This window comes from Delphinapterus leucas, chromosome 6 (genome assembly GCF_059928025.1).
Source record: "Delphinapterus leucas isolate spDelLeu-1000000601 "Yukka" chromosome 6, BTC_Dleu_Yukka2, whole genome shotgun sequence".
NCBI lineage: Eukaryota > Metazoa > Chordata > Mammalia > Artiodactyla > Monodontidae > Delphinapterus > Delphinapterus leucas.
This window is the reverse complement of record NC_143134.1, coordinates 89826291-89850013: the sequence shown is the minus strand read 5'-3', so window position 1 is coordinate 89850013 and position 23723 is coordinate 89826291. Positions and strand designations below refer to the sequence as shown.

Here is a 23723-nt window from a genome sequence, read left to right as displayed (position 1 = left end):
GCCCCCTCACCTGAGCTCCAGCTTAAGTGGACTTGCTTTGGGGCCTATCTCTGACACAGCGGCTGGAGCCCTGCCTCTCCACTGCTAAGTGGAATCTGGAATCTCTCATCTACCTCTTAGTCAATCAGTTCCTACATGTGAGAAGCCAGCCTGTGAGCCAGGTCCTCGTACATGCTGTAGCACTTAAAAAATAATTCAGAGGTTCCCTGGAAAACCAGTCCCAGGGTTCCCACAAATTGGTAGTTTCTACCTGAATTTTAACTGGTATTGGGTACCTGGATTTGATTGGTTAGCCTTAATTATAGCTTGGCATAATCATTTCTGGTGACCAAATCATAAGGTTCTATCAGGGCACCTGTGTCAGTGGTGCTATGCTGGTCAAAATTTGAGACTTTGAAATAAAAAATTTGTCGTATTCATGCCTCTTAACTAATTATGTGTTCTTTTTCTTCGCCTTAGGTTTTTAAGGTTGAAATAAAAAAATGAAGTAGTATTGCTTTCTCTGCTAACCCTGCTGTGACCAGTACTTTTTTTTAAAACCAAACTTCCTAGAAAATTCTCTCATGCTGTGGTTAATAACAATTATTGGTCATCAGTCCCTCGTGCTTTCCCTGAGCTTTGTCTCTGAGCTGTGGACAAAGGTGATGTGTTGTTCTCACCGCAGTTTTACTCCTAGTGGGCCTGCCAAATCTTGCGCTTTCTGCCGCTCCCTTACGTGCCTCCCAGGGTGAAGACTCCACTCTCCAGTATGGCTCAGCTGCGGGGAAGAACTGGAGCCCAGGTCCTTCAGCAGGAGCAGGGCTTTGGCAGTGCTGGTGGCCTGGCCTTAGGAGGACTGAGGTGATTAGAAAAGGGCATTCACCTGGGGAGTGAGGAGATGGACACGAGGGACAAAATATGAAGGTGCTGAAACTAATTTTAAATTAAAATTAAGAAACCCACCTACCTTGATAAGTCTTGACCAAAAAATGAGTATTGTGACCATACCTAGTTCTTTTTGCCATGTGTGTTTAATTTGTCTGATGGTCTAGGGAGCAGGTCCAGTTGCCACGGTCACCACTGGGCTGTGGTGGTTCTGTCCTCAGTGAGGGACACTTGAAGGCATTTTAGCAGAGGATGAGGGGTAAGGTGGTTTGGACAGGGTCTAATAATTAAAATGCATGGGGATGGGGGTGGGAAGCAGAACCTGCGGTCACTAGAGGCCCTGATTTAGAAAATGTAAGCAGATGCTCTTGTCCTCAGCGTCTCCCAGTTACACGCCCAGGTGGTCTCTCAGAGAATTATTTAATAGAATTACACACTTTGGGCTCAGATGCTTCCAACCACAAAAGTGGGAGCACATCCATGAGCACCAGTCTTCCCTCCATAGAATCAGTACACATCAGACTTTTTTCTTTGGCTCCCATCCTGTGGGTCCAATCAAGCCTGGGCGCATCTGACAGAATCCCGGGGCCGTTTGCCTCCTAGCCTCAGTGTCTCCCGTGTGGCTACAGCTTGAGTTCACTGGGCATCGGCTCCCCTCTCAGGCCAGCCAGCAAGTTGTTAGCTGCCAACAAGGACATGGTGTTTCGGGTTCTATGGGTGGCACTGCCAATGTGGGGCAGGATCACTGGAAAGGAGAGGAAGAAAGGGAAATGAGGAGGGTGATTCAGGAGCCTTATTAACTCGGGCCCTTTTTTCATGGCTAGGATGTGCCAATAAAAAGATTTGCCTTCCCTCCTCTCACTAAGCACTCTATTTCCCCAGGGCTACCGAAACCCAGATGCAAGGGTGACAAGAATTACGTATCCTGAACACAGGAATGTCAGGGCTAGAAGGAGTCTTGGAGCCTGTCTAGACGCAGCCCTTCAAATATCAGATGGTGAAACTAGGTGATGCCCTGGGCTTCTGATCTCCCGAAATAACTAGATGAAAGGCTGGACAGCACAGCTGCTTCTGGCCCCACTGCAGAACAAGTGAGGTCACTCGTCCCTAAAGCACACCTTTCAAAAGCAGTACCCAGGGCACCGAGCTAAAGGCCCAGGGCTTGGGGGGATGGGAGATTTCCCAGCTCCGGGCAACAGCCTGGCCATCACAGCCAGTGTTCCTCTCAGACGGGCATGGGGGCGGGGATGGTAGAGCTTCCAAGGGCTCCAATAATGGGAGCATTCACTGTGGGGAAGGCAGCTACGGCCCTTCTCTTTGGTTTTCCCTTCCAGAATGTAAGTAAAGGACAGGGACTGGCCCAGACAACCTGAGGCCCCTTCCACTCGGTTATGTATTAGTCTGGAGGCAGAAACCACGTCAGCTAGCTGAACAGAGAGACCGTAATATAAAGAACTGTTAACGGTAACTGAGGAGTCTAAAGAGGAATGCTAAGTAAGTGGTTCTCACAGTGCTCCCCGGCCAACGGGCAGCAGCAGCGTGGGAGACATTAGGAGCACATTCTCAGGCCTCATCCCTGAGGCAGAAGCATGGGGGGGGCCCGGCACCGTGTGTTTCATCAGTCCCTCCAGGTGACCGATGAACAAAAAAGTTTGAGAACCACTGCACTAAGGTGTCACGGGATGAGATGCCAGACGCATCTACCTCCCCGGGGGCTAGGGGACAGGGAAAAGGGTATGACTTAAAACTTAGCCTGAGAAAGGGCGTTTGGAGCTGTGACTCCCACCTCTGGCGGCTGTGGCTTGTGTCTCTGGGGGCACGGTGCTTAACCCGAGTGTTGGGAGAACTGCAAGCCGGCTTCACAAGCCGTGGCGGGAAGGAACCGGGGCCGGGTGAAATGTTGCTGGTAAAGCGCAGTTCTTACCGCAGTTTTTCAGGGTCAGGAGAGGGTGGTTTGTAGGCAGTGGTTCTGGGGTTGTCACATCCAGTCCAGCAGCTGCAATCTGACCACTGGCCAGGGCCTGGTACAGGTCGTCCTGGTCCACCACTTCTCCCCTGAGAATGACAGTGATGTGGGTGCCCCAAAGCTCCCTCTACCCAGGTCGCCTTTAGGGCAGAACCACCCAGAGAATGAATTTTCCCATCAACCTGGCACTTGGCACTAACTTTCAAAGCAGTAAGCCTTATAGTATACTTATTTATAGTTTGTACAGTAATACAGAGAACCCCAGCCTGCCACTTTCGAGCTGTGTGACCTTGGGCAAGTGTCTCAAATTCTCTGTGCCTCAGGGTCCTCCTCTGTATGATAGGGAGAATACTACCTAACTCCCAGGAGTGCTAGGAGGATCAAAGCTTACTTACACGCACCACTACATGAACGGGACCCAGAACCTGCATGTGTGTTGGGATCCCGACCACCGGCCGACAAGCACTGCAGCCAAGTGTCAGGCACCTGCCCAACTGCAGGCAGAGACCTGAGGATACACCCAACTACATCCATCCAAGTGAGCAGACATCCTTCCCATCAATGAACCATTGGAGTAGAGATCTGGTTTGCTAAAGACTTCACATCGTGCACTCAACGGTACTCGTGCAGCAATAACCCAGTGCCCTGAAGTACTGGGTACGTGACGGAAGCAACGACACTGTTGGCATCAGTGCGAGCCCTGTGTTCCTGCATGTTCACTCCACCCCAAAGGCACCCCCTTTGCAGCTAAACGTCAGTAACTACAGGCACCTCTGGGGTGGATGAGCCCTTGGAGTCCCCTCCCATTGCCCATCTTTGCCTCCAAATTGATTTAAGTGGGTTCAAAGGGCACTAGCTAAGAAGGGGTTGGAGTGGCAGAGAGGGAAGGTCTGCCCCCATAACATGCTCAGTGGCCTAAAGGCACCCTGGGGACATTTTGAGGACCCAAGACAACCTGGGTTTTGGGTCTGTCTGCCCAGGAGCATGAGGGTTCAAGCTGTCATTGACTCACACAGACAGACCCAGGCTCAGCACCGTGAAGGTCGGCCTCCAAAGGGCTGTAAAGAACATTAAGGCCACCCCTTTGTGGTTAGAGGTACAGGGTTACCTGGTAACTTGCTGCCACGGTGCCTTCACTTCCTGAGCAAGGCCAAGGGTACTGCTGGGAACCAGACAGGCCAGGCCCTGCTCTGAGCACCTGGGACATGCTCTGGGGCCTTTACTGTATTTCTGAGTTGTCTGGTTGATTGGTTTATCAAGGGCAGTAAGCTCAGCCTGAGTCTCACTGACAGCCCATGGGGAAGAAAAACCTCAGGTCACAGCAACAGGGACAGCCCCTCTCTAGGCTTGCCTGGTGACCCAGGATACCTGCTGATGTTGACAAACACGGCCGTTTTCTTCATCTGCTGGAAGAAGTCCTTGTTGCAGAGCCCCCTGGTTGCAGGTGTTAAGGAGCAGGCCACGACGATGAAATCGGACTCAGCGGCCAGCTGCTGGGTGGACACTGGGGGAGGGCAGGGCTCCATCAGGTGCTGTGTCCCAGGTTAGAGACAGCAAGAGGGTGGGAACCTTGACCATTCCTCCCTCCGCCCATAATGGAAACTCCCAAGATGCTTCCTGAAGGTCTTGTCTCTACGTGGAGAACTCTAATAACCACACAAAGTCAACAGACACTCGTGGGATCCTGGTGTGTTACATCATTCAGCCAGCCCCCTGCTCTAAAGGTGGGGAAACTGAGGCCAGAGAGGGGCAGGAGCTTATTCAAGGTCACACAATGGGATCTGGACCACTCTGGCTTTCACCACCTTCAAGGCCCAATGTGCCAAGGGGGTGGAGTGGCTGAAATCCAGCCTGCCCTCCGCTCAACACGCTGTGCGCCTGCCAGGGAGCTGGATCCACCCGGACACAAGGCTGGCGGGTAAGCGCTCACCAGTTTATTAAGAAAACTGCGTGAAAGTTCCCAGCAATTCCTTATATGTGTCACCATCCCTGCTGCTCTGTTTGTACATGGACAATGGTGATAAAAGACCCTGCAAGACAGGAGACCTGGAGTCCCTCTGGCATTGAGGGTACTCACTGTGTGGCCTGGGTGAGGCCCTTTGCTCCCTGAATGGGCCTCTGCGTGCAGGGGCACGGAGGTCAGACAACACCTAAGGCACACCACAGACACCATGGAGCTCCTGCAGCCTGCCCCAAAGTGCTGCCGTTACAGCAAACACGGAGAACCATCCAGCCGAGCACAGGTGGGGTTCCTGTGGAAATCGAGGTTTTACTTACCAAACTCTGCCTGGAATTCCTCTGCTTCCTGAGGCCTGGGCTGGCGCCCTGTGTAAAGCAATCTCTGGACACCGAATGGTTTCAGACACCGAGCAATGGCCTGGCCTGGAGGCAAGGAGTCAGAGTCAGCGCTTGTTCCCAGTCCCTCAGAGGGCAGGGCAGCGCCCAGCAGCTCCAGAGAGCGGGAGCCCCTGGGGGAAGGGTGGGGGTGGGGAGGCCCTTCCCAACATTAACCACTCCTGCCACACTGTACCCAGCCCCCTGCCAGCCCACACTGCCCTCAGGGGTCCGTGTGATAGTCCTTCAGGGATCTGAAGGCAGCACCACAGCTCCTGTGTGGCTGTGACTGACGTGCCGTCCTCACACGGTGCTGGCCATCTTGAGGGCCATCTGCTAGCCTTCCCTGAGCACTGGATCTGGCAGCCCAGCAGAGGTCTGAGCACACGGTCCCCTTCCTCCTTCTGGACCCTCTGCTTCTGGTGGTGCACCCACAGACCCCACCCGACTTTCTGGTGGCGCTGCCCAACTGCCGACTCACCCCGACCCTGACCCTTTGCACACACACTGCCGGGACAGGCTTGAGCAGCTGGATTTTCAGACGCAGAGCACGTCCCAAAGCTGCTGGCTTCTTCCAAGCAGCCCTCTAGTGTGGGAGGCAGGGCTGCTAGCTGGCCGGACAATTTATGCACCCCTCCTGTCCTCACCCTCACCTCTGCACCAGGCAGGGTGCCAGAGAGCCACCGGCCTATGCCAGGCTTCTCCAGTGCTGGGGGCCATTGGAAGAAAAGTAGCTCTGCCCCGCCTCAGAATCACAGGTAAGCTCTGTCCGCTGGACCCTCTGGTTCCTGAATTAAGGCTTTAGGAGTCAGATGCCTTCCAGAACCCAGGCCTGGGGCAGCGTGGGCTCTCCCACAGTAAACCCCTCCTAAAAGTCCCGACCCTGCAGCCATCATCGCTTTCATCTGTCCTGTATGCAGCTATAATCATAAAGAACCCTGGCTCTTACAACTTGCTTCTATCACCTAATAAGTTCTTAAGGAACTCCTTATTTTATTTTTTGGCCTGTGTTTTACGATGCTGTGTCTTCTCGCTAGAGGTATCCCTACTGCACCCAGGTACGGTGACTCTTTCCAAATAAGGATTGTCAGCATCTGGACACGGGTGCCAGAGACTCAAACCAAGACGTGAGAGCCAGGGTGCCAATCTGGGTAGATGGGAGCCTCACCTATGCGCCCCAGCCCGATGATGCCAACGGTGCTCTGTGTGAGGCCGTAGCCACACATCCACAGGGGCTTCCACGAGGTCCAGCCGCCGCTGCAGGGAGAGAGAGGGACGGGTTAGAGGCTCTGGTCTCAGGAAAAGATGAGGGCCGCTGCGCAGACCCCGTGGTGCAAGGGACAGGCCCAGCCCTCCAGTCAAGGATTGAGAGGAGCATGCGTTACCCCTATAGCTACTGGGTGTTGCCGATAAGCAGCGTGACTGACTCTTCCTTTAAAGCCACTGGGGACACAGAGTCCGAAGGCTGGAAGGGGCCTTACGGGTTCTCCCCCCATTTTGCAGACGGGAAAACTGAGACAAGAAAGGGCAATCTATGTGAGGTCACACAGCCAGGGAACAGCAGCAGGTTGCAAACCCAGGATGTAGGATTCCAAAAACAGTATTCTCAGTGCTCCAGGGAAGCCACAGGCCCACCCCTGTTGCCTTGGGTGGACAGGGGAATAGAGCCTGTCTTGAGTCACCTCCAATGAAGGGACCAACTCCCTCGACAGAAGGGTGAGAGTGTCTAGTCAGCCCCATGCAGCCTCTGTCCCTGCCACATCCCCACCTCAAATCCCCTCTCCCAGTACACATTCTCTGAGAGCCTGCATCTGCACGCCTCCTGGCCTTTGCTCAAGCCAGTCCCCGCACCTGGAGTACCTTTCCCAACTCTGGATGTACAGACCCACATCTCTGATCTGAAACCCTCAGGCCAGAATTTTTAAATTTTCAGATTTTAGGAAGGTGTTAAGGTACATATGCTGTATTCTACATAACACCCTCAACAGCATCTGGGGTGGCACCCGTATCAAGCACATTGGTGTATCTGCAGCGAAATGAAACAACCTTCAGTTTCCAGAGCCTTTTGGATTCCCACATGATGGTGCACAGGGCCCTCTAAGGGCTCAGGAGGATGCCCACCGGCTACCACTTCCACGCAGCCTTCCCTGATCCACGCTCCTCCCCCACAATTTCCCTTCACACCCTGTTTATTTCAGCTCTGCTGTGCATTTCAGTATTGTGCCTGAGTCTGTCCCCCTTCATTAGTTGGGGCACAGCCGGGGACAGGATCACCTCTGGTCCAGGGTGACACCTGGTGCTCAAGTACCAGCTGCTAAGCAGAGTCGACTTCCCTGCCAAGTGTTCACTCACTTCTTCACCTCCTCGATGGCCTCAGGCAACCGGCGACAGGTGGTGAGCAGCAGGGAGACGGCGAGTTCGGCCGTGGCATCTGTCAGGACATCTGGGGTGTAGCCCACACGGATCCCACTACGAATCAAAGATTTGGCGGTAACACTGGCCTCAAGCACCTTCACCAATTTCTACTGCTGGGACATTGCCGTGATACAGCTTTGTTCACTCTTCGTGCTGCCTGTCAGGAAGCTCAGAGCTGTAAGTGAGCACTCAGGAATGGCCAGCCCTCATTTCCATCTTGATTATCTCCCATTTTGAGAAGGATATAAGATGGAAGATCGGGGTCCAAAGTCTGGAGCCAGTAACTACTTAACTTTTCTGAACTTCCTCATCTAAAGAGGGAAATAATAATACTTGCCTTTTCTACTTGAAGGGGTTGTTGTGGGGGTCAAAAAAAAGAATGAATGTGAAAGGGTGTCACCTGGATACTGTTACCCACTGCTTCTGCCTGCTCGGCCTTACCTTCACTGATGTGTGCACACATGAGCAGATCTTATCATCAGCTACCTTACGTTTTCACTGAATGGTCAAAGAATATGAAGAAAAAAATACTCAGCTCCTCTTTTTCCCTCTCTGGTAGTCACCCCTCACTCCAGGCCCTGCTTCCAGAGCCCAAGCTGCATTTACCGCTTCTTGATTTCATCCAAAGCCAAGTGGTCGACACCCACGGACATTGTGCTGATGACTTTGAGATTGGCTCCTGTTGGGCAGAAAAAGCATTGTTTGTATCTTTCCTCATGGGATTCAAGGCCCTCCTACATACTATAGACAGGTCCAGAAAAGGCAGGGCCCTGCTCAAGGTCATAAAGCAAGGCTGAGCAGAGCTGGACGAGGGCCCCGGGCCCTGGCTCTCCTCCACACCATGGTCTTTGCCCTCCTAAGGCCTCCCTCTGGGGACTCACCACCAGGAGAGAGGGGCAAAGTGTGTGCCATATGGAACTGCACACAACTGCTCCCTCTGGCCCAGGTCTGCAGTGAATGCCCTCAGAGCTCAGAGAGGTCACTGAAGACCCGCTCGGGAACCAGCAGCAGCAGGCTGATACGTCCACCAGGGCCAAGACACTGTTGGGACCCTCCCCGGGCCTGCCCAGTGCACACACCTGCGGCGTCCAGGAGCTTCTTGTCTATGCGGTCAGAGAGGAGGCAGAGCAGGCCATGGGCCCCAGCCACGCCCCGTTCCAGGTCCTTGCTGGGGATGGGCTCATCGGAATCCCACTGCTCCACCTCACAGCTGAAGGCAAAGGAAAGACCGCTCAGAAGTGCGGGAGCCCCGCAGGTGTCCCCGGGCCCCCAAAGCCCCTCCAGCCCCCTGCAGACCCCTCTCAGAGTGGGAAACATTGTCTTCTGCTTGCTCTGGCCTCAAGCTGCCTGGGGCTGGCTGAGGCGAGTCAAGGTCAGGCGTGGGTGGCCTCAGAACTGTCCTGAGGGTGAAGGGCTGTCACAGACCACAGCTCTCTGACAAGGACAGAAAGGGTCCTAAAGTGAAAGGAGAAAGTCACGGGGACGGCTCTTAGCTCAACACAAGGAAGCGCTTTCTTACCCCTACAGGAGGCCTCACAGGTAGTGAGCTCCCGGGCCTGGGCTGCCTATTGTTGGGAAGGCCAGTGGGGGGAAATCAGATGGGGCTTGATTTCCCTGTCCAGTTGCACATCCTCTCCTATGAGTCCACGAAATGAAAAACTCTTGTTCTTGACTTTGTACTTGGACAAGATCAAAGCAGTTCAACATGGAGGAGTTTCAGGGGGCACTTCCATGGTGGCTGGTGGGCACGGGGCATGTTTCCCCGTGGTGCTGCCCAACCTCCCAGCCCTTGACATTTAATTCTGTGCAGCCAACACGTACAGAGCATCTACATGCGCAAGACACAGAGCTGCTGGCACTTCCCAGAATTCCCCGCTGCGGCACCTCCACGCCTAAGCCCCAGGCACAGGCTTTCTTTCACCCTCCTTTGATGGTGGCACAGCGCTATAGCAGTGTGAGCTGCCGCCATTAGTGCCCTTGTTGTTTTTGCCCTCCCCTCTTCCCCTCTCAATGCCTGGTACATGGCAATTCCTCAGCAAAGGTTTCATTGCATTGAATGAAATGAACAAATCTCATTTTCCCCTTGCACTGGTCTCTGAGGCTGGGTTCCACCTTCTCCCTGCCTGATATGGGCAGTGCAAACCTGCATAATGCAGGGCTCAGACTGCAGCTGACAGAGCAAAGTTCACATCCCAGCTGTGCCACACACAGTCATTGAGGAAGGTACTTAACCTGACCCAGTTTTCTCTGTAAAGTGGGAATTACTGTACCGACTTCACAGTACTGAAGGATTAAGAGTTTACGTATATGAAGCACCTGGCAAGGCTCACCTGCAGGGTTCAATTTAAGAAATGCTACCAGAGGCCCCCTGCCAACTGTCCAAAGGGACCAGGTAATCCAGTGACTGCTAAGGTCCCTGACCTGGCCAAGTGACCACAGAGGGTAAAAGATTAACAGCCTGTCCCTTGTGTCATGGGCCGTCTTCCCTCTCCCCAGGGCCATGGCTGGGGAGGGCTCCAGCCCTTTCCCCCACCCACACTGCAAGGGCCAGGGGAGCTGCGGGTCCCAGCGTCACTGCCACGGGCCTGGAGAAAGCTGGGCCCCAGAGAACTTTCTCTAAGCTTCCCCAAACTCCAAAACAGTCCTGGCCAGGCACAGGTTGGAAAGTTCGGCCAAGGCCCAAGCGCAGGATCCCGGATCTGACGCCACGGACCGCGCCGTCCGCCCCACCAAAAATAACTAACTGGGCCTCGGGAGGCCTACCCTGACCCGCCCGGAGACGCTGAGTCAGCCAGCGTACTGGGTGCCCGAGGTCCCGGAGCGGCGCCTGGGGCTCTGCAGCCCCTTCCCGCGACGCCACCCGCAGAACTCGCGCCCGGAGGTCGGGGACTCGGCGCGCGGAGCGCTGCAGGGGCGCGGGGCTCTTACTCTGCGGCCCGGGCGAGCGCGGCGCTGCCCTCGGTGGGGATCCTGCGCGTCACAAACACCTTCATAAGTCGCACAGGCCTCATTCACCTTCCAGCCGGCGGATACTGAGCCGGACCCCGCGGGCGGAAGCAGTCTGGGAAGGGGGCGGGTCCTCGGGAGGGCCGGGCCCGGAGCAGGAGGGGCGGGGCTGCGGGCTGGCGCCGGGGGCGGGGGCAGAGTGGGGGCGTGTGGGGTTGCAGCTGTGCAGTGAGCGAGTGGCACTGACGGTGTGTCTGTGTGGGGGTAACTGGGGCTCCGCGTGTACGCCTTGTGCCTGTGTGTGTGTGTGTGTGTGTGAGATCAAGCCTTAATGAAACAGACTGGTTCTGGGGTTGGTGCCAGGCTCGTATCCTTGGCCTGCTACCTCTGAGTACCCACTGCCCCAGAGCATCAGGACCGGCAGGCGTGACTTGGGGGTTGCGTTGGGTAAAAGGGCATCCAGGAGAGAGTGCTGTGTGAATGTGTGTGGATGCCTATAAAGGTGCCTACTGCGCTGGGGGAGGGGGCTGCAGTCAAGGACCATCCCCATTCCCAGGGCCTGAGTGCATTGACCATCTTCTCTAGGTCTGTCTCTTCATGGTCACACTGTTCCAGGCAGGGGGTCTTTGGTCACACAGACTGAGCTCTGAGCCTGGCCTATTGTGCATACAGAGGAGCCTGGATGAGGGCAGTCTGAATCCCAGAATGACCTCTTTAATACTTGGTGCAGTTCCCCATAGGAAGCCCACAGCTGTGAGAGGGAGTTTGATTGGTTGTGGGCCACCCAGTTTGCTGAACACTTGCTGACCAGCTGGAGGCAGGTCATGCATAGGGCCAGGGCCAAGATGCTGGAGACATGTGGGGTCATGGGGTCATGGTCAGACCCCGGGTTTGCAGTCAGGTGGACTGGGTCTGAATCCCAGCTCTGCCACTTAACAAGCTGTGTGATCTTGGTCGGTTCACATCCTCTTCCTAAGCCTCAGTTTCTTCAGCTACAAGATGGGGTTATTAGAACTTACCTTTAAGGGTTGTTGTGATTATTAAGCAAGCAACATTTGCATGGGCCCTGGGCCATGTTAGGTATTTACCAAGCACCAAGGCCATGAAGGAAAGAGTTGAGGAGTTAAGGCTCAGGAGCCAGACTGCCTGGGTTTAAATCACAGCTCTGCCACCCACTAAGGACAAGTTGTTAAACTTCTGCATGCCTCAGTTTCCTCATCTGTAAAATGGGGACAATAGTGATACCTCCCTCACAGCTTGTTGAGAGGATGACTATATATAGTGCTTACAACAGCAGGTATGTTGGGCTGCACCCTGCAGGCCTGCAAGCCTTGTAGTTGTCCAGCCTCGAGACCCAAGAAAGAGCCTGGAGACAGTGGCGAAGACATCAGTGGCTTATTGGACAGGGATCGTACACAAAGGGTCCTGGAGCAACACCCCACCATGCAGATGGCGGGCAGGATATGGCAGCAGTCTTTACTGCCCGAGGGAGAGGGAGGCTACCATTTATAGGGGGAATTGATGTCAGGTGGGCTCATCGGTTACCAGGGACTAATTAAGCCCTGTAACTAAGAGGATTGGATAGTCATGCGAGTGAAGCAGGGACTAGTAGAGCAGGGGATATACAGAGAGCAACAGAACAGCCATCTTGAATGGACTAACCATACAAGGTAACACACATCGTAGGTGCTTGACAAATAGTAACACATCCAAGGAGACACATACCCCAGGGATAGCAGCTGGTCAGAGACACAGATGCTGAAGCAAGACTCAGTACAAGTGGGAGGGGCCCAGACCTGTCCCTGAGCTCTGCCGGCTTCATCTCTGCCAGAGCCTGTTCAGGTACTTGCTCCCAGGCTTGGGAGCACCTAGAAGGCAAAAGCCCTACCTGGTGGTCCCTTCTCTGAGAATTTTATCTGAATCCATTCTGCCCCATCAAGGCCCAGCTAGGAAAGAGAGACAGGCACAGAGACGTGACATCTCCAGCCTGGGGTCACACAGCAAGTCGCTGGAGGGGCCAGAGCTGGCTCTTTGGGCCACCTGGGTCCCTGGCCAGTGCTCTGTCCTGCCATCTCTCCCTGTAAGTAACACATTAATAAATGTCTTACCCACAGACCGCTATCTGCACTGCTAGGACACCTTGGGGACGATTTCTGAAATACCTCAACTGTTGACACAACAAGGTGTTTTTCTGTCCCCAAGCCAGGGCTTCTGGGGACAGCACAGCCCAGTGGCTCCATCCTGTTAATCAGTGGTGACACCTGGGCCCAGCTCCTCCCCCACACAAGGACAGGCAAGGACACTGGGCAAGCCTGTCCACCAGGGGCAGGAGGGGGTGTGACACATCAATGGGCCCCCTCCCCCAAGGCAAAGCACCCAGATGGTGCTCAATAGTGCTACTAGATGGTGGCCATGGAGCCAGAGGATGGAGCCAGCTGAGAGCCCTTGAGGAGGATCAGGTGAAGTGGTTGGGAGAGGAAGGATCCAAACTGGAGAGGGATCAGAGGCCTGACCTGGGCTTCACTGGTAAAACAAATTAATAAGCAGCTGAGATTTATGGAGCTCTTAGTAAGTTCCAGGCAATGGCAGCCTGGGAGACCCCGGGTGACTGACTGAGGGTCAGGGCCACAGCTCCAGCAGGGGGATGGAAATTTGGAACATGCAAAAATTCAAAATGACAGTAAGAAAGGAAGTTTCTGTAGGACTGTTATAAATTCTCTTTTGCATTTAAATCTTGAATCTATTTGGAACATTTTGTATATACAGTTTGAGGTGGGGGGTTCTCCTTAATGTTTTTCCAAATGGTTAACCAGTTATTCAAGTACAATTTTTAAATAAGTATTTTTTTTTAGTTTTGGAATAGATAATAAATGCACAAGATACAAATTCCCAAAGGTACACAAGGGTATAAGGTGAAAATCACCACTCCTACCCTGCCCCCCACCACTCAGATCCTCTCCCCAGAAGCAGTCACATCTTTCCAGAGATGTTTAATATATATAATAATATGCATATAGTTTTCACATAAATGGTAGCATATACACTCTGCGTCACCCCATTTTTTTTCACTCAACAGTGTATCCTGGAGATCACTGCACATCCTTACACACAGAGGTGCCTCATTCTTTTTATGGATGCAGAGTATTTCACTGTAGGAGTGAACCACAAATGATGAACAGTCCCCTACGAATGGACATTTAGGATGTTTCCCATCTTTACTATTACAATGCCACAACAAAGAGCCTTTCACAAATGTCATTTTGTGCGTGGGTAAATACATCTGTAAGATAAATTCCTAGAAGCAGAATTGTTGGGTCAAAAAATATGTGCACTGTAAAATTTTGATAGATACTGATAAAATGCTTTTCAGAGAAGTTGTTCAATTTACACTCCTATCAGTAATGTATGAAAGCATCTATTTCTCCTGTGTATTTTTGTTTTTAATGATATCTTATTGTAATTTTAATTTACAGTTCTCTTTTGAGCCAAGTTGAGCACTTTTCATACGTTTCAGAACCATTTCCTTCTATAACCTATGGATATCCTTTGCCTATTCAGATGAGCTGGGCATCTTTGTCTTAATGATTTGTAGGTACTATTCATACAATAAGGAAATTAGCCCTTTGTAATATGAGTTGCAAATATGGTCTTTCCCTGAGTTTGCTGTCATATGGTTTTTTTTTTAATAAATTTATTTATTTATTTAGGCTGCGTTGGGTCTTCGTTGCTGCACGCGGGCTTTCTCTAGTTGCGGCAAGCGGGGGCTACTCTTCATTGCGGTGTGTGGGCTTCTCATTGCGGTGGCTTCTCTTGTTGCGGAGCACGGGCTCTGGCACGCGGGCTGCAGTAGTTGTGGCACGTGGGCTGCAGTAGTTGTGGCTCGCGGGCTCCAGAGCGCAGGCTCAGTAGTTGTGGTGCACGGGCTTAGTTGCTCTGTGGCATGTGGGATCTTCCCGGACCAGGGATCGAACCCGTGTCCCCTGCATTGGCAGGCGGATTCTTAACCACTGCGTCACCAGGGAAGCCCTTGTCTTATGGTTTTGTTAATTATTTTTAATGCAGACATTTTTTATTCTTATGGCTTCTAGGTTTTGTCATACAGAGTGTATCATAGTGCATCTATTGCTGCATAATAAATTATCCCAAAACGTAGTGGCTTAAAGCAACAGCAATCCTTCCACTATTCTCTCTGATGGTTCTGGAAGTTGGCTGGGCTCGGCAAGAGGGTCTCATTCAGGCTCCTTCATGCCGCGTAGTCGGATGGTGGTTGGGTTCCAGGCAGCTGAAGGCATCCTCACTCAAGTGTCTGGTTGTCAAGGCTGGCCGTCAGCTGGGCCCTCTGCTGGGCTGCTGGCCTGGACACCTACACAGGCCCCCTGCCTGTGGCCTGGACTGCCTCACAGCCTGGAGCCTGGGCCATTCCAAGAGACAGAACGGGAAGCTCTCAGGCTCTTAAGGCCTCAGCCTGGAAATGGTGTGCATCACTTCTGCCATAGTCTATTGGTTCCACAGTCACTAAGCCCAGATTCCAGGAGAGGACAGAGACCCCACCTCTTGATGGAAAGAGTATGGAAGAGTTCGGGGGGAGGGAGAATGTTTTAACATCGCTTTTTCATGTAAAAAGCCTTTCTCGCATTGGGTTTCATTTTTAAAATATCATTCTTTCTAGGCCTGGTACCTTTATGGTTTAATTTTTTACTGAAATTTTGATCCATATATTTTTAAAGATAGCAAGTTGTTCAACACCTTTTATGAAACAATCCACCTTTTTCTCACTGTCGTATACTAAATGTGGGTCTTTTAGGGTCTATTTCTAAACCTGATCTCCTGTTCTGTCAAGTCGCATATGACTGGTCATCTGTGAGATAGTAAAGGGGTGCTGTTGGAAGCCGCTAGGTTCGTGGTCATTTGTTATGTGGCCTCGTACAAGAGGGTAGGTGAGGACACACCTGAGGGCCTCTTTAGAAGCATAAAGTTAGGTACTTGTGGCTTATGTCATTTCCAAGGCTCTGTGAGAACAAGGCTGGCTCAGAAGATCTGCCTTGGCCACAAACTGGTGGCATCAGGCAAAGCACTTCTGTTTGATCCTTGGTTTCCAAACCATAGAACGGGGACAATTATTCCCTGTCATGGTGGTTGGTATGCGCTGAGCCCAGGGCCGGGGCCTTGGGGGTGCTCAGGAAATGTGGACAGAATGGTATTGACTTGCACCCTCACTCTTTGGGGGAGAAAATGGCCCAGCCATGTCCATGCTGGGCACTGCCTGTCTCCCTGTCCCCTCTGGCTTCGCTCCCCACAGCGTGGCACTTGCCCCTGCAGCCCCTGCCCTGCTCCAGGCCCTGGACCCCTCCCGTCCTTGATCAGGGGGTTCGGAGAGCTCAGGGATCTTGGATTAGGCCTGCTTGGCCCTTGGGCCTCTGTTCTGGTCATCTGGCTTCTGCCCGATCTCTGAGACTTCTGGAGTCTGGAACCTTAAGGGTTGGGCCAACCCCACAGTCTTCCTGAGCCCTGGCCAGCTGACCTGGGGGCCTGCCGCCCTCTCTTCTCCACTGTTCCCCTCAGCCCTGGTTAAAGCCCAGCCTTGCTCCTCTGGGCTGGGGTCCCACCGTAGCACCCCGGGGCTGACCTTGTAACCTAGCCCTCCCCACAGCCACTCAGGCATAGAGTGACTCAGCTCGGCATGCATCCCAGAGACACCCGAAGATCAAACAGCCCGGGGACAGCTGCAGGCTGGGAGGCAGGGAGAGTATGGCTGCCTCGTGGGCCGTAGTGAAGGGCTGCAAGAGGCAGCATATAGAAGAGTGCCTACCCATACTGGGCACTGTGCAGTGTCCACAAATGCTGGTCAGTCTCTCAGAATTATGTGCCACCCGGCTGTTCATTCAACAAATGATTAGTAATAACATTATTCCAACAAGCTATGAGAGCTAACATTTACTGAGCGCCACCTGTGTGTCCGTGGCTACCCTTTACATGTATTGTCTCATTTAGTTTTCACAGCAACCCTCTCTGGTGGGTGCCGTCATGATTCCCATTTTGCAGATGAGGAAACAGGCTCAGAATTGTTAAGAAACTTGCCCAGGTTCTCACAGCTAATAAGTGGCTGAGCTGATATTTAAATCTAAGTATGAAGGACTGTGGGTTGTGCTCTTATCTCCTCTGTTCCCCATTCAGCAGGTGAGAAAAGATAGAGAAATGGAGTTCCTGATCTTGAGAAAAGTTCAAGTTTCAAGGTGCTGCAAGGAAGCAGAGTAACTAACTTCGTAGAAGCCAAAGAAAGCTTCTCTTAGGAGCAGGGCCCTGAATCGTGGGGAGGATTTGGGGAGGCAGTCGGGAGACAAAGGGAGGGCACCACAGTCACTGGCTGGCTATAGCAGGAGCAAAGGTCCTGAGGTGGGAAGCATGGGCCCAAAAGGGGAGCTGCAAGCTGTTCTGGGCAGCTGGCGCGTGCAGGAAGGGGCTGGGGCAGGCTAAGCTTGGCCCTCAAGCATGAGGACGGTGGGAATCGTGGATGGGGCTGAGCAGGGGAGAGCTGCTCTGAGCTGCATCCCCAGCCAGAGTCCAGGCCTTGACCACTGTCTTCTCTGCTGCCCCCTACTGGTACCCACACCCCCACCAGCACCAAGCCCCTTAAACTCCTACTGGAGACACAGCAGGGAAGTATTGATACTTGGTGACTTGAGATTGGTCTCAACTGCCGGCCTGGCCCAAAGCCTCAGAGCACCCGACAGGTCAGGACCCCTCACTCTGCAGGTGGGTTAGGAGCAGGAAAGACTCCTTCCCGCTCCCTACACTGACCCCTCTGAAGCCCTCTCCTTTCTTCAGGAGCCTAGGGTCCCCTCCCTTCTCAGGAAAAGGCTAATATCAGTCATGCACCCTCTAGTAAAAGGAACCCAGTTTCTGTGGGTACCCACATCTCATTCTGGGCTCCAAACTAGCTTCATCTGAAATGGAAATTTCATTGCAATGTCTTGATTACGTGATAAATCAGTTACAAACCTTTTCCAATGAGGCTATCACTCCAAACCCAGAAAAGGCAAAGGCGATTCAACTGCCCAAACCAGAGGCTGTGCAAACAGGACTTTGAGTAGGACATGGAAATAAAAGCAGGGCTCCTATGAGCCTTGACAAGATACTGCCCCTCTCTGGGCCCTGATTCCTCATTCAATGAGGTTGAACTAGAGCAGGGATCAGCAAACTTTTTCTGCAAAGGGCCCGACAGTAAATATTTCAGTCTTCATGGGCCATATAGTCGCTGTTGCACTACTCAGCTCTGCCATTATAGCCCGAAAGCAGCCACAGACAATACATAAGTGAACGGGCATGTCTGTTTCGGTACAACTTTATGTATGGACATTGAAATTTGAAGAACATGTAATTTTCATGTGTCATAAAATTCCTAGATTTCTTTTTTTGAGCAAGAGCCAGTCTTGCATGGGCATCACGCAAAAAAATAGGTGGTCAGATTGGGCCAACGGCTATGGGTCACCCCCAGGCGCCTGGCTGGAGCAGAGCTTCTCACTTTAACGTGCATACAAATTACTTGGGGATCTTGTTAAAAGGCAGATTCTGATTCAGGAGACTTGGGGCAGACCTGAGAATCTGCATTTCCTGTAAGCTCCCAAGTGATGCTGATGCTGTTTGTCCACAGAGCGCACTGTGAACAAGGGGGCAGGGAATGTTCCAGCTCAGCCACTCTGAGATCCTAAGTGATGCTTTGATTACAGATCCTGCTGTTCACTGACGAAATGCTAACTCAGAGGTCTGGACACAAGCAGGGCCCGGTGTTTTCTGTACAGCCTTCACCTCTGTCCTGGTTTTTCTTGCTTTATTTCCTTATTTTTTGTGTTTCTTCTCTCTCACCTTCTGCCACTAGAACATAAGCTTCTTGAGAGCAGGGACTTTGTTGCTTTGTTTGCCACTGTCGTCCTACATCTTGCACATGGCAGGTGTTCAGAAAATATTTGTTGAAGAAATGAATGAATGACGCAGGCGGTGCCTGGTTGGCCTCTCTTATTGCTCATCCCCGCTGGGACTTTGTCGTTCTATCACCACCTAGTGGGCACTTTTGTGTACTGCAGGGCGGGGGAGAAAAATGCTCTATATGTATGACTGACCCAGGCAGGAGGTAGAGGAGGCCGCTGTGGGCAGAGAATTGCCCCTTCGGATGTCCCTGTTATCTGTGTTCTTGTCTGCTGGCACAGAGCTCCTTGGAGGAGAGTCTTCCTGGAGGAGGTGGCATTTGAGCTGAACAATGAAAGCAATAAGATTGGGAATGGTGGGAATGAGACGGAGGAATGGCATTCCTGGTAGGAGCAGCATGAGCAGAGGCCTGGGTGCTGGAAAGCGTGGGCGTGTGCCAAAGGGAAGAGAAGTACAAGCAGCTGAGATGGGCAGTGGAAGGTGAGGCCAGATAATGACATAGGAGGAGGGGAAGAGGCCCCAAGGAAAAGGAACTTCCACTTAAGTGTTTGATCCGTGCCAGGTACTTCACACGCACAAGGTCATTTAACCCCTGCAAAGGCCAGTGAGGCAGATTTTAGGACCCCCATTTTACATATAAGGAAACTGAGGCACAGGTTGGTGAAGTGACTTGTCCAAGGTCACACAGCTGACAAAGGGCAAAACGGGATTTGAAATGAGCTCACCTGATTCTTTCCTCCCTGATGGGAGTACTTGCCCCTGGTTTGTGCTTGAAGGGGGTGCATGTTGGTGGGGCATATGCAGGAAACTAGGAGCTGGGGTCCAAGACACCCAGAGGCCTGAGTGTCTTCCTCCACACTGTCTCAGGGCCTGACAGCTTCGTGACCTGGGAGCCTCCCTCTGCTCACCGTCATGGTCCTAGAGCCCTGGCCTGAGGGGCAGGATGGCTGGGTTCTAGTCTGGGCTCCCTTCACCTCTCTGAGCCACAGAGTACAATGGCTATAATGATTTGTAAAGGGACCTCAGAGATCTCTTACTTGCCCTTTATATAGATATGGAAACTGAGGTCCAGAGAGGGAAAAGAACACCCTTGATGATGCACAACAAGCTAGGCTTAGTGCAGCCTTCATCTTGGCCTATGCCTGGGTTTGCATCTGATGGCTGGAAGCTGATGCTGCCAAACAGAGGGCCTGAGCCCCGGACGCAGAGGGTAGCAGAGGGCCCAGCTGGGCCCCCTTGGACAGCCCAGGCCCTTGGATAATGTGTTCAAGTTTCAGTTCCCAGTGAGGTGTGTCCCAGGGATGGGGTGAGTGTGTGGAACTGCAGGCTGGGGGGAAGGGAGGGAGGCTTAGCAGGACCTGCCCCACAGGCTTTCTGGAGGCTGGACTCACCAGAGCAGAGGGGTCTGCAGGCTCCAAGCAGAGCAGTGACCTGTCCAAGCCTCTTGCTAGACTGTCTAGACTCAGGTTCCCCCCATGGGCCAATTTGGCCTCGAAGCTGCCCCAGCAGCTGTGGCAAGTCCTACACGTGGATCCGAAAGCAGGCACCATTGCCCAGATGCTGCGACCCCACTGACATGCAAACACCTGAATGTGCTTGGGCAGAGACGAGCAGAAGGTTACCACAGTCCGATCTGCAGGGCTCCCTGCGGCAGGAGCGTGTTATTTCTGCTGGGGATTTTTACCAGAACCCTTTCTGTAATCCTCAGGCCATGGCTGGGGTTTAGTAATGAACTGTAACAGCCGGAGAACTTGGTTCTGTGAGCTGAGAACAGCTGCTCATTCTCAAATGAGTCCTCTTTTCCTGATGACTGAGTTCAGCTGTAGCAAAGGGGTCGGGGTAGGGAGCAGGGATCCAGGACAAGAACAGCAGCAGTGCTCACACAGGGCCAGAGCCCAGCACCGCTTTTATATAGATGGAGCCTCGGAGGCCCAGGGCGGCTGTGAGGTTGGGGGCAGCACAATGCCATATGCAGACTGGACTGTGGGTATGGCAGAGCTGAACAAGGGGTTCCCCAGAAGCAGGCTCTTACCTGAGGATTCATGTGCAAGTGATTTATCCAGGAAGTGCTCCCAGAATGAGCCAGGAAAGGAGTGGGGCACAGGAGGGATGGGGGTGGGGAGGGGGGAGGGGAGAAGATAAATGGCGCCATCTCTGGCCTGGTCCTGCAGAGGGTAGCTTCAGTCTGATCCTGAGAGGGGCTCTGGAGTGTAAGTTACATCTCAGCGTTGTCAAAACCCCGGGCAAGGGAGCTGGGCTTCCATATTCCCTGCCCCCATCAGTCAGCACCACCCAAGGTGCTGAGTACAAGGGGATCTGAGTACAGCTTCCCAGAGGAGTGGCCTTGCGCTGTGATGCAGAGCAGGATGTGCAGTTTCTGCCGAGGAGAAGGGTCTGAGCAGGACCCAAGGGAGGAGCTCAGGCACGCGGCCGGAAGGCCAAGGTGGCCATATTTAGGACAGGCCAAGGAGGAGCATGGAGCTCGGAGGGATGGCTCAGCTCCCGGCAGGTTGCAGGTGAAGTGCACTCAACTATTTCAGCAAAGGTCCCAGAAACCACCTCCGGAAACCCCTCTCTCATTTGCCGCTGTTTGTGGCCAAAACCCTGAACTGTGACGAGGAGGGTCAAAGAGCTCAGGTGAGAGGTAGAACAGTCTTATTCAGACAAAACCGTTCAGAAATGAGTCACTGGCCTGACCTGGGCCCCAAGAGGCTCTGCCAACAAGAGCTCGGGGGCCCCAGGCGAGATGGGCATCAGGCTTGGGCCCAAAGTGTAGAGCCACTAGTTGGCAGCCCAGGGAGATGGATCTGTGTTAGTGGGAACTCCTGTCCCTTTACTTGACCCCACTTCCCTTCTCTCCATCCCTCCAGAGAGGCCCCACCTGACCTCCTGGCCTCTAGCCTCCTCTCCTCCAATCCAGTCTCCTGGAGTTGCCAGAAGGTCCCCTCTAAAAAGCAAATCTGGTCCTGTCCCTTCCCTGCCTGCCACCTTCCCTGGCTCCCCACTGCGCTCAGGAGAAAGACCAGAGCCCCGGTGCTCTCCCAAGTCCTCTCCTGTGATGACGAGGCTTAGCCCGCAGGGACTGAGATCAGCAAACTTGGGGCAGAAATCAGGAGTCTCAGCAGCTTCCCAGAGCCCACAGGCCAGGGCGGCACTGGCTTCAGCGCAGCTATCCGGGAAGAGGGAAGGGCAGCCCCGGACCCGCCCCAGGGCCTCGCTCTCCGCTTTGCCTCTGTAATTAATTTATGGAAAGCATCTAAACTGGGAGCCAACACAGTCCTGCAAACCTCGTCTAACCCCTGCCTCCACCGGAGGGAGCAGCGCCCTTGGGGTGGAGCTTTTCTTACAGTGATTACATTTGGTTTTATTTCTGGAAAAAAACAAAACAAAAACGAAGCATTTAAGGTCTAATTTCCCCAATCACCTGCGTAATGAGGAGGCTTCCAAGGGGTGTTTGGTGAGGCCACAGGGAGCCTTGCAGTCCTGCAGCCCCAGGAGGGCTTTGGGGACTCAGAGTCTAGCTCATCAGAAGCTCCTCTTGGCTCTACCTTTGAGCACAGCCAGAATCCGACCTCCTCTCTCCCTCTGCTGCCTCCACCCTGCTAAGCCACAGTCACCTCTGCAATGGCCCCCTGGCCATCTCCCTTTCTCTGCCTTGCCGTGCTCCAGTCTCTGCTCCCAGGCAGCCACAGCCAAGCCCATTGCTCCTCTGAGAAGCTCTCCCAGGGCTCCCCGCTCCCTGGGGTGATGCAGGAGTCCTGCCAGGCTCATTACGGCCACACAATGCCCTCCGACCTCACTGCCTCCCTGGAATCCCTTGATGTTGCACACTCTGCCTACCAGCACCCCTGCACTAGGTATTCCCCCTGCCTGGAACGTCCTTCCCGAGATCCGATATCTGCAAAGTCTGCACCCTCGTTTCCTACAGGTCTCACTCAAAAGTTTGCCCTTCACAGCTTCCCTGATTGTACTCATGCCCCGTTCATTCTCTATTCTCCTCACTCTGCTGTATTTACCCTCTTACCACTCATCACCTGAAATATCCTTATTTTCTGACTTATTGTCTTGTTTCCCTCTATTCTCCACCAGAATGTCAGCTCTGAGAGCAAGGGATTTGTTTTTGTTTCAACAGTGAAAAATTTTACGTTTAGAATTAGCCAGCTGGACTCAGTTTTGACGATCTCAATTTTGTTGGCAACATCCAAAGCATCATAGTCAGGAACCAGTCGAACATATGCCTTCTTCTCTCCACCGGGCCTGGTCAGGGTGTTGACCTTAGTTATGTCAGTGTCACAGAGCTTCTTCACAGCCTGTTTAATCTGGTGCTTGTTGGCCTTGACGTCCACAATGAACACCAGTGTGCTGTTGTCTTCTATTTTCTTCATGGCTGACTCGGTGGTGAGGGGGAATGTGCTCTGATGGCATAGTGGTCAAGCTCTTTTCTCCCAGGGGACGTCCTTCCGAGGCTATCTGGGCTGCCTCCTGAGCCGCAGTGTTTTGGGCCGTTGGAAGGTGGGTGACGTCCGGGTCTTCTTTGTGTGTGGCTGTGGACAGACGCCTTTCAACGCTGCTTTCTTGGCCTTCAAAGCCTTGGATTTGGCTTCGGCTTCCACTTTGGGAGGGGCAGGGGCTTCCTTCTTCGCCTTCGGCACCATCTTCGTGAGAAGGCGCAAGGGATTTGTTTTGTTCGCTGACACATCTCCAGTACTGAGACAAGTGCCTGGCACATAGCCGATGCTCAATAAACATTAATCAAATGAATGAATGAAATGCATCTGTCATGTGACAGAGGGGGTGGGCAGAGATCTCTGAGATGTTCTGGGGGCATCCTCTCTGGGTGCGTGGAGTCAGCCTGACCTTACCTCCTGCAGGAAGTCTTCTGTCCTGGTTCTAAATGAAGTTCTGGCTGCAGGTGGCAGCTCTGATCACTCAGTAGGACTGATTTTCCTTTGGTGCACACATCACCTCTTCCAGGGAGCCCTCCCAGAACCCTTTCCAACCCTCAGGGAAAGTTTGTCCTGCCCACCCCTGGCCTGACACTTTCTCCCTTGTGGTCTGTTTTGGGTGTTGGTGTCAGGCTGAGGTCCCTGGCAGGCACCTGACTCATATCCAGAGAACACCTGGAGGGCCACTTCAGCTCACGCTTTACAGGGCCTCTCGTGGGGCCTAAGTCACACCTTCTCCTCACTCAAGCCTCAGAATAACCCTCTGAGGTAGTTATTATTATCCCCATTTTACAGATGAGGAAACTGCGGTCAGAGGCCACAGAAGTGAC

General features: G+C 53.1%; 1 protein-coding gene and 1 pseudogene across 6 annotated transcripts in view; both read right to left on the bottom strand.

The window, feature by feature from the left end:
• Window positions 1-23723, bottom strand: part of GRHPR (glyoxylate and hydroxypyruvate reductase) — an 82824-nt gene that overhangs the window by 17295 nt on the left and 41806 nt on the right. For 2 of the 6 annotated variants that reach the window (XM_089913416.1, XM_089913417.1), the window contains exons 4-11: window positions 8659-8789; window positions 8186-8258; window positions 7517-7633; window positions 6333-6421; window positions 5108-5212; window positions 4199-4334; window positions 2789-2919; window positions 35-862 (exon numbers count right to left, since the gene is read on the bottom strand). In XM_089913416.1, the coding sequence (XP_089769542.1) occupies window positions 573-862; window positions 2789-2919; window positions 4199-4334; window positions 5108-5212; window positions 6333-6421; window positions 7517-7633; window positions 8186-8258; window positions 8659-8789 (1072 nt within the window). In that variant the 3' untranslated portion in view covers window positions 35-572. Of the gene's footprint in view, window positions 1-34; window positions 863-991; window positions 1610-2788; window positions 2920-4198; window positions 4335-5107; window positions 5213-6332; window positions 6422-7516; window positions 7634-8185; window positions 8259-8658; window positions 8790-10507; window positions 10641-23723 lie in introns of those variants that run through there. The other 4 variants (XM_022600071.3, XM_022600072.3, XM_089913418.1 and 1 more) reach the window with 4 other exon arrangements.
• LOC149748998 (large ribosomal subunit protein uL23 pseudogene) lies at window positions 10743-23717 on the bottom strand (annotated as a pseudogene).